This window comes from Panulirus ornatus, chromosome 66, assembly GCF_036320965.1.
Source record: "Panulirus ornatus isolate Po-2019 chromosome 66, ASM3632096v1, whole genome shotgun sequence".
Classification (NCBI taxonomy): domain Eukaryota; kingdom Metazoa; phylum Arthropoda; class Malacostraca; order Decapoda; family Palinuridae; genus Panulirus; species Panulirus ornatus.
Genome location: NC_092289.1, coordinates 18,417,077 through 18,431,358, shown reverse-complemented (window position 1 = coordinate 18,431,358; position 14,282 = coordinate 18,417,077). Strand labels below are relative to the sequence as shown.

Below are 14,282 nucleotides of genomic sequence, written 5' to 3'. Positions count from 1 at the left end.
TTAGAAGTCCAAGATCCTAAGCACACTTAGTATCTGAATGCAAAAAATGGAAAGGGGGTGGATGTGTTGGAAATAACCTGCCTGAGGACAATGTGTTATAAGGAGGGTTGATCATGTAAGAGAGAACCGTGGTAGTAAGAGAGTGATTGATAGGAATGAATGAGGTGTATAATGGATTCGGATTTAACGGACCTTCAGATATTGAAAAACTACTGTACTACTACCACTATGGCCATAGCAAAATATTCTTCAACTGTTATTTGAGAATTGTGACTTTATTTATTAAATAGTTTTGAAATCCTTATAATTCAAAATGGCATCAAGTGATAGACGAGTTAAAGGAAAGTGTGTGAACTTAAATGTGACACAGAAATGGATTACATTTGATTTAACAGACTTTTGTCATTAATGGACACCCTTTCCTCCTATTAGTCCATTGAATTGGGGGTTTACTGTGTACATGTGTATGTATGTATATGTCTGTGTATGCATATGTATGTATATGATGAAATGTATAGGTATGTATACGTGTGTGTGTGTGGCTGTTTATGTATATATTGTTAATGATATGGCCTTGATTAGGGTATTCAGTTGCCCATACCATCTCAGATGATATAGAAAAAAAGGAAGAGGCTGTTTTTTGTTCCTGACACTGCCTCAGTAATGCAACAAATGGTGAACAAGGATAAAAACACCAAGGCTAAGTGAATTAGTCACAGAGAAGCTACTGGTGGAAACTTCTTTGTTGCTGATGAATAAAAGAGAAATCCCAAAGATTCAGTTCACCTAGGTGAATTCACTCAGCAAAGACCTAAAGAAAACTGATGTAACTGATGATCTTTATTTTGCTAGTGGGTGCAAGAACAAACCCCAGATTTCTTCTAGTAAGATGAATCTTTGAAATAATTATCAAGTGAACTGATCTTAAAGGAATCATGATGAGGGACTTACTTCTGGACTTACGAACAATTCTCTCGGTTCATATAAGCACTATAAATTCATGTACCATACAGACAGTAAATCAGTCAAAAGAAGCTGAAGTTACTGATATTTGCATAAAACCTTCAGAACAATTCCATCAATTACTTTCTGCAAAACAGTCTGTGCAAAAAGTAGGAAGTGAAGTGAAAAGAAATGAAGTTATTATAGTAATGACAGTCACTAAGAAGCACAATAAATACAGCTATACATGGCCTTATGAGCAGTATCATAAGTTCCCTTCAGCATAATGAATCTATTCAACAAGAATAGAGTAAAATTGGCAAATATAAAGTTTTTCTACTAAAATTAAAACCATATAAAATGGATGAGGAGACACACACACACACACACAAAGCTAATCACACTTTAAAGATCTGCAGCATAAGGTCATTAGAAGAAAGTCAGATAAATAAAATAAGAAACACCTGTGAAGAACTTTTTACAGTATGGCAGTATTACTCAGCATGCCAACTGCAAGAATAAGAGCAGGAAACTTGTCCATTATTATAAATGGTTAACAAATAGCACCTGTGTCTGAATGATATTAGTCCTAACACCCACTTGGTACCTAAGTCAGCATTTGTACATCCACTAACAGTTGCACACCTTATTATATGAAGATCTACCAAAAGTATCATATTTTCTATCAAGGCTACTGCCTTGTCCGCTATCAAGGCCGCTGTAGTCATCACTAAGTCCTCCATTACTGGTGGTGTGATAAGTCCCTCGCTCATAAGCTTTCCTGCCATCCATGTACTCCCAGCCCCCAACTCCTCCCTCCATACTAGTTGGTATGCTGCCAGGGGCTTGGGGCTTATAGTTTTTTGGCTTTGGTGGTGGAACAGGTTTGTAATTACTGCTCTTTGGTGGAGGTAGTGGCTTGTAATCTGATGATCTGAGGATAAACATAAAAGAAATTTCTCAAATGATTCATCATGATCCAGTAGTTTTCAATGAAATGTCAAATTTCTAAAACATTTTTTACAGAATATCAAAGAGAAATTGTAAAAAGCTGTAAAATTTCATTAGTGAAATCAAATGACACAATATTTCTGCCAGTTTCATACTGAACTTTAATAATTTACCTGTAAGGATCATCTGAACGGTAGGTGGGTGGTTGTGAGGACGATCGTGAGTATCTGTAAGGCTCGTGTGGCGATCGTGGATGTAATTTGCTTTTGAGATCATCATGAGCATTGGGACCCAGGGATGGGTTCATCATGTCGTAAGGACTCTGAGGATGTGTCCAAATGTAATATATCTTTAATTAAAAACAGTTTTCCCTTAAAGCTCAATTACTATCTAACTGTAATCATCTCATATCATTGGTTGGTATGTACTATATCACTTACTGTATAGGCACTTTAGTCACACTTAAGGACTTGTCTGTATCCCATCCTTTAATATCTGCTTTCAACTGATCATCCTTAAATACAGATATCCCATTTACAGCTTCTCAATTTGTGTCCATAGAAAATTTTTGGTAAATAAACCTTTTCTTTCCTTTCCACACACTCAAATAACCAGAGTGCTCCTGCCTTATCCTCAATTACTAACTTCATTTTCCCCCAAATCATTTTCTTGAGGAAAAAATAGTGTAAGTGATAGGACTGAAACCTGATACATCATTGTTAATAGAATAAGAGGGAAAAGTCACTCCATCAATGAATAGTGGATTGGATAAGCTAGAGAGGAATCTATGCACTAGGGAAACTAGTGAATCAGAAAATCCAAAGGAAGAAACTTTGGAAAGCAAAGTCTTATCCCACAACCTGCAAGAGCTTTAGAGGATGTTGAGGATGTCATCAAATCTCTGAAGGTAGAGGACCACAAATTAGTCACAGGGGAGAAAAGACCACTGATAGACCTTGCACCATAAAGAAATACTAGTGACCAGAAAGGAGCAAATGTATGAGAAAGTGAGATGTACAGAGAAATTCAAAAACTTTTGGAGACAGAAATGAGAACAATAGGGTGACAGTTGGAAGGGTTAGAAAGGTTTCCTTTCTTAAGGATGGGATGCATCAAGGCATGTTTCCAAGAAGAGGGAAAAGTCTGGATTTGGGAACAGAGATGAAATGGGCAAGCAAAGATGAGCTATCTCAGAGGAACACCCTTTGGCTTTCAGTTGTTACCTTCACCGTATGCCTCATCCAATTAAAGCTATGAACACCCTACATGGGGATGGTATAAGATAGGAGGAGAGTAAGGCACTAAAAAGAGCAACTTCATCAGCAGGAGAGTTAGCTATTGATTGATTAGGTCAGGAGAAAGTAGGATCTCTGATCCCAGGAAAAATAAAAAGTCATCCCTCAGCAAAAATTACTTTAACCACTTTTGATGAACAGCTGATGCACAGATGGTGAAATGAGCTTGATTTGTTTTGACACTGCACTCAAAAAAGTGTTCTGAGTTGACCTCTGTGACCTTAAAAAATGGTGTAAGATGTCCACCAACTATGACAACACAAAAGCGTGATTACTCTTTGCTATTAGCTTCTGTGTGCTTTTGGGTTACACTTTCACACTTACTCTGCCCCATCCCTTAACTTTGCATATCCTTTATGCAGTGTGTCTTTACTCTTTGTATATAACTGATTTATTATCAAATAATCCCAGAACCCATTTAAAAAAATCCAAGAGATCCTACAACTTCATGGCTGTGATACAATCAGAAGCAGGGACAGGATGGACTCCTTTGAAATGTTAAGTATTCTGACAAGTGTGTACTCAGTTTCATCAACACACACATACACAACACAGCCTTGTGTAATTCACCTATGGTCCCAAGATAATGTCCCAAAACCAAACTGTCTCTAAAACAATTCACAAAACAGACAATTGTACACACAGTTAACAAACACCTGCTAATTATGTCTTATCACAATTTTGGCAGCAGGAGGGTACATTTTTTTTTTTCATCTAGTTCTGATGATATGGATGGTGAAAAGAGAACAAAAAGCAATACAAAACTCCAGAGGGAGCAAATAATTTCTGAGTATTCTGAACTTGAAAATATACAACCAAACACTGGAATAAAGTGAAGGCTCAAATTTTTGGGAGGGAATATCAAGCAATCACTTCTATAAATGATAATAAAAGAAAAATATTTGACAACTTCATCAATTATTCAATAAGAATAAAATGGCATGAATAAAAAGAAACTAAAAAAAATTTAAGATTAAAGTAGGTATAATACTGGTCAATTAATTTCTCAATTATAAAACCCAAGGATCCCTTTTATGGAGGGATCCTGCAGCTTCAAGGATGCACTCCAATCAAAAGCAAGAAGTTCCTCTACGAGACTGTGCTGTACAGTACTCCTTTTTGTTTGATGATAATACACACTCATTAACTTTTCATTTGCAGCATACCCACATGCAGGCAGAATCCAGTAACACAAGTGATTGTAATTTGAAAGTGAATGATAAGAGGAAAGGGAATTTTACATGATGACCTCTAAAATAAGTATGAAAAAGACCTGCAAAACTGCATATCTGAATGAAATTGATGACTGGAATCTTATGAAGATCCCATACAGTGTTGCTATAAACAGTAAAATAGTTCAGAGTATGCTGTGTCACCTATGCTACATTATAAAAGCTACTACATTATAAAAGCTACTTTCAGTCAAATGCTCTAGAAACCTCAAGAGGATCCTCACGAAACCCAGATAGCAATATGTAGGCTCAATGTGTAAAAGTCAGAGGACATCATTTGTATAAGTGCACCCAAGGACAAGAGTAAAGGACAGAGAACTTGTGAATGAATTACTGTATAAAGAAGTATTAGTTAAAACACTTCTAATTCAATATAAAGGGTATGAATACTTTCAATGATCTTTTAATGGACACAAATGTAAATACTAACCATGAGCATGAACATACAGTTTAAGAGAATCTATGAGCATCCCTGACGTGATATTTGATTCTGATGTTTAGAACATTACAATGGCATAAGCATAATAATGGTGTATGCTAAGATGAAAACATGCACAAGACTATTTTTTCTGGAAGGATGAACTCTAAAATTAATGCAATAAAACAAATAAAGCTGACAATAAATATTCAGCTATTACATGCAGTGCAATGCTACAGCCAATGTGCTAACCTTGTGCTGGGGGTCTACATTGTTGCCACGTCCTGTGTTCATGTAGTTGCCATCATACTCCAGCTCCTTCCCAGACCCAAAATCCTGACCGGACCTCACCCTCCCAGGTTTACTGGTACGGTCTACCTTTGGGGGTACTTCTGGCCCTGCCTCATTAGTGTGACCATTGAGGTATGGGGGTGGGGCCATGTTACTGCCCTGCCCTTGTGGGGAGTATCCCGCATGAGGTGGGCCACGGCCAGAAAGGGCAGTGGGGGAGCGACGATGATGAGGTGAATGCATAGGTTGGGGTAATGTCTGCTGAGGAGGCCGGTTACTATACCCTGGTGGAGGCACAGACGAGTATGGTGAGCCAGGTATGGAACCCATGCCTCCTCCCCCTCCACCACCTGTACCACTGCCTTGAGTGCTTAAAGGTGGGCGGGATGAGTAAAGGTCAGAGCCATAGGAACCTCCACTGGCGAAGCCATACTTGCTGTCACCCCCGTGGGATTTTCTGCGGTCATCGTAGGCATCATTGGGTCCAGGATGCTGTAACAAAGGGGCAGTGCAACATGCAGACCACACAATGCTGTGCAAGAAGCTTCACCATGCCATATATTCACTTTTTTAACATACAAATAAAAAAGCATGAAGTATTCAGGTCTGTTAAGATCTAGAATGTTTCAATAAGAGAGGATCTGTGGGATACAGTGTCTGAAAGCAAGTGAAAAAAAAGGAACACTCATATTCATAAATTTTACTAGAGAAAAAATTATCTAAGCTCATACTCCATAATTCTAAGAAAATGAAATTTTCTTCAAATAGATGTCACGACCTAGATGTAAGAAACATAAAGGGATTGCTGAGGTACAGAGCTTTACCAATGATACAGACACTTTACAAAGGTGCAAACACAACTAATTTGGCAAATATCTTAACAGAGGTTAAAATATTTGATCAAAGGCACAGATATTTAATCAAGGTTTCAATAATAATGAAAGATGTGATCTAACAGAGACCATTCAAAACACTTCATGCCTTTATGAATTTCCACATACAGTAGACTCTAGAAAATATTGGTTCAAACAACTCAAAAAAAATTCATTTTGTCTAGTAAAGTACCATTTTATTATGTTAGAAAGACTATGCATCTGTGACTAAGAATATGCTTTGTATAATATTAGTTTTCCTTACCGGTTAAATACATGGACTAATTTTTTTGAGTTGTTGCAAAAACAAAAATTCTGACATGCAATAAAGTTTTATTCTATCTTATTCCAACCAAGTTAGAGTAAAAGCTCAAGGCTTAGAAGGCATATTGGTCTCGGACTCATCTGAACAAAATTTCATATTCTTTCTTTCTGATGGGATTTGTCTTGTTAGCATGGTATATGAGAGTCCTTACTGTCCCACCTCTGAGGTCCTCCTTCCATTATTTAGAGGGACAATGTGCAATAAATTTTCCTTTTTGCAGTTCCATAGGACTACTGCTTATAATAAGCATCTATGGGCACTCCCAGCAACAGAAAGGTCTATTTCAAAATTATCCCTCACCTAGGATGATCTTTACTGTCAAACTTGTTTAAGCTTGGATTTTTCATACCTTTCATCTTGTTTGTGCTTGTCATCAGCAAGATACATATATATATATATATATTTTTCTTTTTTTCATACTATTCGCCATTTCCCGCATTAGCGAGGTAGCGCTAAGAACAGAGGACTGGGCCTTTGAGGGAATATCCTCACCTGGCCCCCTTCTCTGTTCCTTCTTTTGGAAAAAAAAAAAAAAAAAAAAAAAAAAAACGAGAGGGGAGGATTTCCAGCCCCCCGCTCCCTTCCCTTTTAGTCGCCTTCTACGACACGCAGGGAATACGTGGGAAGTATTCTTTCTCCCCTATCCCCAGGGATAAATATATATATATATATATATATATATATATATATATATATATATATATATCTTTCTTTTTCTTTCAAACTATTCGCCATTTCCCGCATTAGCGAGGTAGCGTTAAGAACAGAGGACTGGGCCTTGAGGGAATACCCTCACCTGGCCCAATTCTCTGTTCCTTCTTTTGGAAAATTAAAAAAAAAACGAGAGGGGAGGATTTCCAGCCCCCCGCTCCCTCCCCTTTTAGTCGCCTTCTACGACACGCAGGGAATACGTGGGAAGTATTCTTTCTCCCCTATCCCCAGGGATAAAATATATATATATATATATATATATATATATATATATATATATAGATATATATATATATATATTCTTTCTTTCATACTATTCGCCATTTCCCGCATCAGCGAGGTAGCGTTGAGAACAGAGGACTGGGCCCTTGAGGGAATATCCTCACCTGGGCCCCTTCTCCGTTCCCCCTTTTGGAAAAAAAAAAAAAAAAAAAAGTGAGAGGGGAGGATTTCCAGCCCCCCGCTCCCTCCCCTTTTAGTCGCCTTCTACGACACGCAGGGAATACGTGGGAAGTATTCTTTCTCCCCTATCCCCAGGGATATATATATATATATATATATATATATATATATATATATATATATATATATATTTTTTTTTTTTTTGCTTTGTCGCTGTCTCCCGCGTTTGCGAGGTAGCGCAAGGAAACAGACGAAAGAAATGGCCCAACCCACCCCCATACACATGTATATACATACGTCCACACACGCAAATATACATACCTACACAGCTTTCCATGGTTTACCCCAGACGCTTCACATGCCCCGATTCAATCCACTGACAGCACGTCAACCCCGGTATACCACATCGCTCCAATTCACTCTATTCCTTGCCCTCCTTTCACCCTCCTGCATGTTCAGGCCCCGATCACACAAAATCTTTTTCACTCCATCTTTCCACCTCCAATTTGGTCTCCCTCTTCTCCTCGTTCCCTCCACCTCCGACACATATATCCTCTTGGTCAATCTTTCCTCACTCATTCTCTCCATGTGCCCAAACCATTTCAAAACACCCTCTTCTGCTCTCTCAACCACGCTCTTTTTATTTCCACACATCTCTCTTACCCTTACGTTACTTACACGATCAAACCACCTCACACCACACATTGTCCTCAAACATCTCATTTCCAGCACATCCATCCTCCTGCGCACAACTCTATCCATAGCCCACGCCTCGCAACCATACAACATTGTTGGAACCACTATTCCTTCAAACATACCCATATTTGCTTTCCGAGATAATGTTCTCGACTTCCACACATTCTTCAAGGCTCCCAGAATTTTCGCCCCCTCCCCCACCCTATGATCCACTTCCGCTTCCATGGTTCCATCCGCTGCCAGATCCACTCCCAGATATCTAAAACACTTCACTTCCTCCAGTTTTTCTCCATTCAAACTTACCTCCCAATTGACTTGACCCTCAACCCTACTGTACCTAATAACCTTGCTCTTATTCACATTTACTCTTAACTTTCTTCTTTCACACACTTTACCAAACTCAGTCACCAGCTTTTGCAGTTCCTCACATGAATCAGCCACCAGCGCTGTATCATCAGCGAACAACAACTGACTCACTTCCCAAGTTCTCTCATCCCCAACAGACTTCATACTTGCCCTCTTTCCAAAACTCTTGCATTCACCTCCCTAACAACCCCATCCATAAACAAATTAAACAACCATGGAGACATCACACACCCCTGCCGCAAACCTACATTCACTGAGAACCAATCACTTTCCTCTCTTCCTACACGTACACATGCCTTACATCCTCGATAAAAACTTTTCACTGCTTCTAACAACTTGCCTCCCACACCATATATTCTTAATACCTTCCACAGAGCATCTCTATCAACTCTATCATATGCCTTCTCCAGATCCATAAATGCTACATACAAATCCATTTGCTTTTCTAAGTATTTCTCACATACATTCTTCAAAGCAAACACCTGATCCACACATCCTCTACCACTTCTGAAACCACACTGCTCTTAAACTCTTAAACTACTCGCCATTTCCCGCATTAGCGAGGTAGCGTTAAAAACAGAGGACTGGGCCTTTTTTGGAATATCCTCACCTGGCCCCCTCTGTTCCTTCTTTTGGAAAATTACAAAAAAAAAGAGAGGGGAGGATTTCCAGCCCCCCACTCCCTCCCCTTTTAGTCACTTTCTACGACACGCAGGGAATACGTGGGAAGTATTCTTAGTCCCCTATCCCCTATCCCCAGAAGCTGGTGACTGAGTTTGGTAAAGTGTGTGAAAGAAGAGAGTTAAGCGTAAATGTGAATAAGAGCAAGGTAATTAGGTACAGTTGGGTTGAGGGTCAAGTCAATTGGAAGGTAAGTTTGAATGGAGAAAAACTGGAGGAAGTAAAGTGTTTTAGATATCTGGGAGTGGATCTGGCAGCGGACGGAACCATGGAAGCGGAAGTGGATCATAGGGTGGGGGAGGGGGCGAAAATCCTGGGAGCCTTGAAGAATGTGTGGAAGTCGAGAACATTATCTCGGAAAGCAAAAATGGGTATGTTTGAAGGAATAGTGGTTCCAACAATGTTGTATGGTTGCGAGGCGTGGGCTATGGATAGAGTTGTGCGCAGGAGGATGGATGTGCTGGAAATGAGATGTTTGAGGACAATGTGTGGTGTGAGGTGGTTCGATCGAGTAAGTAACGTAAGGGTAAGAGAGATGTGTGGAAATAAAAAGAGCATGGTTGAGAGAGCAGAAGAGGGTGTTTTGAAATGGTTTGGGCACATGGAGAGAATGAGTGAGGAAAGATTGACCAAGAGGATATATGTGTTGGAGGTGGAGGGAACAAGGAGAAGTGGGAGACCAAATTGGAGGTGGAAAGATGGAGTGAAAAAGATTTTGTGTGATCAGGGCCTGAACATGCAGGAGGGTGAAAGGAGGGCAAGGAATAGAGTGAATTGGATCGATGTGGTATACCGGGGTTGACGTGCTGTCAGTGGATTGAATCAGGGCATGTGAAGCGTCTGGGGTAAACCATGGAAAGCTGTGTAGGTATGTATATTTGCGTGTGTGGACTTATGTATATACATGTGTATGGGGGTGGGTTGGGCCATTTCTTTCGTCTGTTTCCTTGCGCTACCTCGCAAACGCGGGAGACAGCAAAAAAAAAAAAAAAAAAATATTGTTTTTGTATTGTAATGTCTACGGACAAATCAAAACATAAGAGGAGACTGGGTTCTCTATGGTTATTTCACACATAGCACAGATATACTGAAGTGATGGGAAGCCATTCATCATAATATATCTTTGGGTTAAGGAATTGCATGTCAAATATTTTTGTGCATAACTTAGTACTAATCTTTTCTATCATGAGTACTGCCAACAATAAACCAAATACTAGAGTCTTTTGTACTGGAAAATACATACACTATAAAGAAAACCTTCATACAGAGGTGTTTGCTCTTCTTACTGGTGGACAACAAATAATAAAATATGAAATGTCAAATAATTAAAAAGCTAAAGCTCCTTACTTGCACAATGAATGCACTGCTCTAGCAAAAGAGATATGAAAGCATAAGAAAAAAAAAGAAATACTTACAAGTCTTGTAGGACTTGCTGTATAAGGAGGTGGTCCTCCATATGTATTGGGTTCCGTTTCTTCTGGTGCAGCTAAACTGGGATCTGATGAACTTTTGACCATGCGACCTCTAGGCTCTCGAGAATCTGAATATGGGTTGTGGGAAGGAGGGGGCCGGTGGGGTGACTTTGAGGGAGTGCGGGATTCAGGCCCAGTCTCTAAGTCAGACTCAGGAGATGAAGCATAGGATAGACGCGAGGTCATAGGGAAAAGGAAGTCATCAGACAAGGCCTCGGTAGGCTGTTTCAGTGGTATTACATCATCAACATAGGACCAGTTCAGAGTAATAGGAGAGGGAATTAAGATTTCACACATCATTTGTACAGCAGACCAATTCCAAAATTTTACAAATGACGTGACCACAGAGGTAAAGGAGTGGACAAGCAGGTGAAAGGGACGATGCAACATGAGTCATTCCGAGAGCACGGTACATGGAAGAGAAAAGAACAATGGGACAAGTTACAAATATGTAGAAGCAACTATAATACAATTATTTCTTTCATCATGAAAATGGAACAAATGCAAATATCCATAAGATTTACGTTTCATAACTCTAAACTGTACTGCAAAATACTGAAGCCACACTTGAGTCTAAAGTATCATGTATCAATCTTAAAGAGCTAAATTTCAATCACCTATAAAGGTAGAAACAGTGTGTCAGTAAAAGGCATGCACTACAATAGGCAAGCTTCATGCAAAAATAATTCTACAGAACAGAAAATATTAGTTATGAGTTTAGTTGCAAGGTATACTTTTTAATCTTGATAATTTTTGGAAAATTTTGCTCAAAATAACACCATGGTATAGCTATTAACATAACATCTATGAGCCATGGAATACACATGTACTTAAGAATAAGACCTTTGAGGATGTCATATATAAGTACGTTCTTCATCGATAGTGAAGAGTCTTTTGGTCGGGAATGCTGGGAAAAAAGAAAGTGAGGATGACAAGCCCATTCTCGGGGGTGGAGGTGGAGGTGGAGGAGGTACAGAGGTACGCAAAGGCACTGGTGGCGGATGTGAAGGCTGAAGTTGCCTTAGGGGTGAAAACCTGATGGGCTCATTATATGATTTTCCTTCTTCTGGCAGTACAGAAATGTGACCATTCATTTTGCCCTTTTGGATTTCTTCAACAACAATCTCAAATGATGGGTCATCCATATCCTTCTGTGGCTCACTTTCCATTTCCTGATAAAAGTATGGCTCAAGTTCTTTGTTTTGGGTGATAAGAGAACAAAGTTCTTCTTCAGAACCACTTGGAGAAGGAATCAGAGGCAGTAAGTAAACATCCGAGAGAAATTCTACAGGCTGATATAATTCAAGGAAGACAGGCATCGTGTTAAAGAAGAGGTGATTGATCATTTGCAGTAGCAGCCATAACATTTAACCCGCAAACAAAAATTACATGAAATTACATAAAATAAGAGCGCCAAACACAGAAAAGGCAAAAGATACCAAGGAAAGGAATTTGCACATTAGCAAAACAGGCAAGATCCAAGATGTGCCAAGACATTCCAATATAATGTTCGTTAATAAATCATATTTAGCAAGCAAAAGATTATTCAAACATATTCAAACATTCAACAGAATAACATACATCAGGCAAATAATAAGGAAGATGAAATAAGGCATGGGGTACAGGAGGAATGAAGAATAAACCACCAAATTAGTACCATTTACAAGATGTACGGATGAACCTAAATCCAGTGAATGGTAAGGATGAGTGCGGCCAACATGCCAACACTAACACTTACTAAAAGCTTGCACATAACTTGGATGCAGTGTGAAAGCAGATCAAAAGCACCCTAAAAGGTACAGCTATCTTAACACTGAGGTTATCTACTTCAATTTAAACTGGTGATAAACTTAGGAAGGCAACACAGCATCTGTGATTTTAGTCACTCTTTTGGTAAAATAAAAGTAAACTAGAAATGTTTTCTTTCATCATAAGCATATCACCAATGATAACAGTGAAAATGTAAACTTGTAAATATAATTAGTAAACACAGTATGAATAGCTTAAGTAAACCCTGGTTAACTAAGCATAATCCTTAAGACAGTAACCTTTATTTGATGCACACACGTAAGTAGACAGCCAAACTCTACTAGTGCCCTTAAAGTCCATCCAAGTGGTTGCCTACACCAGAACTGTGATTTTAGAACCAAAGAAAACTGTTTCATGGAAACTACAGAGTGTGCTTAGAGTACAGATAATTCACCTTCATCTTGTGCAAATATCACAGACTTATCTAGATCATTGGCATCCAAATTAGTACTTTAAACAAGAATATTAAGCCCTTAGAAGGAAGCCAGGAAAAAAGGATATGGCTGTGTTCTGACTGTTTCCCGCTTTCTTGTAAAGAAAATCACTTTCAAAGTATTTGCTTCTAAAACTAACAAAAGAACTGAGGAGTAGTTAATTTAAAAGTATTCTCAAGACCCCCTCCCCACCTAAAAAGAAGTGCCACAAGGAGAAATGTGCAGTGACGGAAAAAATCCAGAAAATCCAGAAAAGTTATTATAGTTAATAAAAACTTGTGTGAGGAAGTACCAGGAGAGACTGAGTACAGAATGGAAAAAGGTGAGAACAATGGAAGTAAGGGGAGTGGGGGAGGAATGGGGTGTATTTAGGGAATCAGTGATGGATTGTGCAAAAGATGCTTGTGGCATGAGAAGAGTGGGAGGTGGGTTGATTAGAAAGGGTAGTGAGTGGTGGGATGGAGAAGTAAGATTATTAGTGAAAGAGAAGAGAGAGGCATTTGGACGATTTTTGCAGGGAAAAAATGCAATTGAGTGGGAGATGTATAAAAGAAAGAGACAGGAGGTCAAGAGAAAGTGCAAGAGGTGAAAAAGAGGGCAAATGAGAGTTGGGGTGAGAGAGTATCATTAAATTTTAGGGAGAATAAAAAGATGTTCTGGAAGGAGGTAAATAAAGTGCGTAAGACAAGGGAGCAAATGGGAACTTCAGTGAAGGGTGCAAATGGGGAAGTGATAACAAGTAGTGGTGATGTGAGAAGGAGATGGAGTGAGTATTTTGAAGGTTTGTTGAATGTGTTTGATGATAGAGTGGCAGATATAGGGTGTTTTGGTTGAGGTGGTGTGCAAAGTGAGAGGGTTAGGGAAAATTATTTGGTAAACAGAGAAGAGGTAGTAAAAGCTTTGCGGAAGATGAAAGCCGGCAAGGCAGCAGGTTTGGATGGTATTGCAGTGGAATTTATTAAAAAAGGGGGTGACTGTATTATTGATGGGCTGGTAAGGTTATTTAATGTATGTATGACTCATGGTGAGGTGCCTGAGGATTGGCGGATGCGTGCATAGTGCCATTGTACAAAGGCAAAGGGGATAAGAATGAGTGCTCAAATTACAGAGGTATAAGTTTGTTGAGTATTCCTGGTAAATTATATGGGAGGGTATTGATTGAGAGGGTGAAGGCATGTACAGAGCATCAGATTGGGGAAGAGCAGTGTGGTTTCAGAAGTGGTAGAGGATGTGTGGATCAGGTGTTTGCTTTGAAGAATGTATGTGAGAAATACTTAGAAAAGCAAATGGATTTGTATGTAGCATTTATGGATCTGGAGAAGGCATATGATAGAGTTGATAGAGATGCTCTGTGGAAGGTATTAAGAATATATGATGTGGGAGGC

General features: G+C 39.2%; 1 protein-coding gene across 21 annotated transcripts in view; it reads right to left on the bottom strand.

The window, feature by feature from the left end:
- Nucleotides 1–14,282, bottom strand: part of pyd (zonula occludens-like protein polychaetoid) — a 430,922-nt gene that overhangs the window by 29,335 nt on the left and 387,305 nt on the right. For 18 of the 21 annotated variants that reach the window (XM_071658228.1, XM_071658232.1, XM_071658225.1 and 15 more), the window contains 4 exons: nt 10,598–10,876; nt 5,091–5,621; nt 2,067–2,215; nt 1,588–1,876 (listed from right to left, as the gene is read on the bottom strand). In XM_071658228.1, coding sequence (XP_071514329.1) covers nt 1,588–1,876; nt 2,067–2,215; nt 5,091–5,621; nt 10,598–10,876 — 1,248 coding nt within the window. The remainder of the gene's footprint in view (nt 1–1,587; nt 1,877–2,066; nt 2,216–5,090; nt 5,622–10,597; nt 10,877–14,282) is intronic. The other 3 variants (XM_071658243.1, XM_071658244.1, XM_071658241.1) reach the window with 2 other exon arrangements.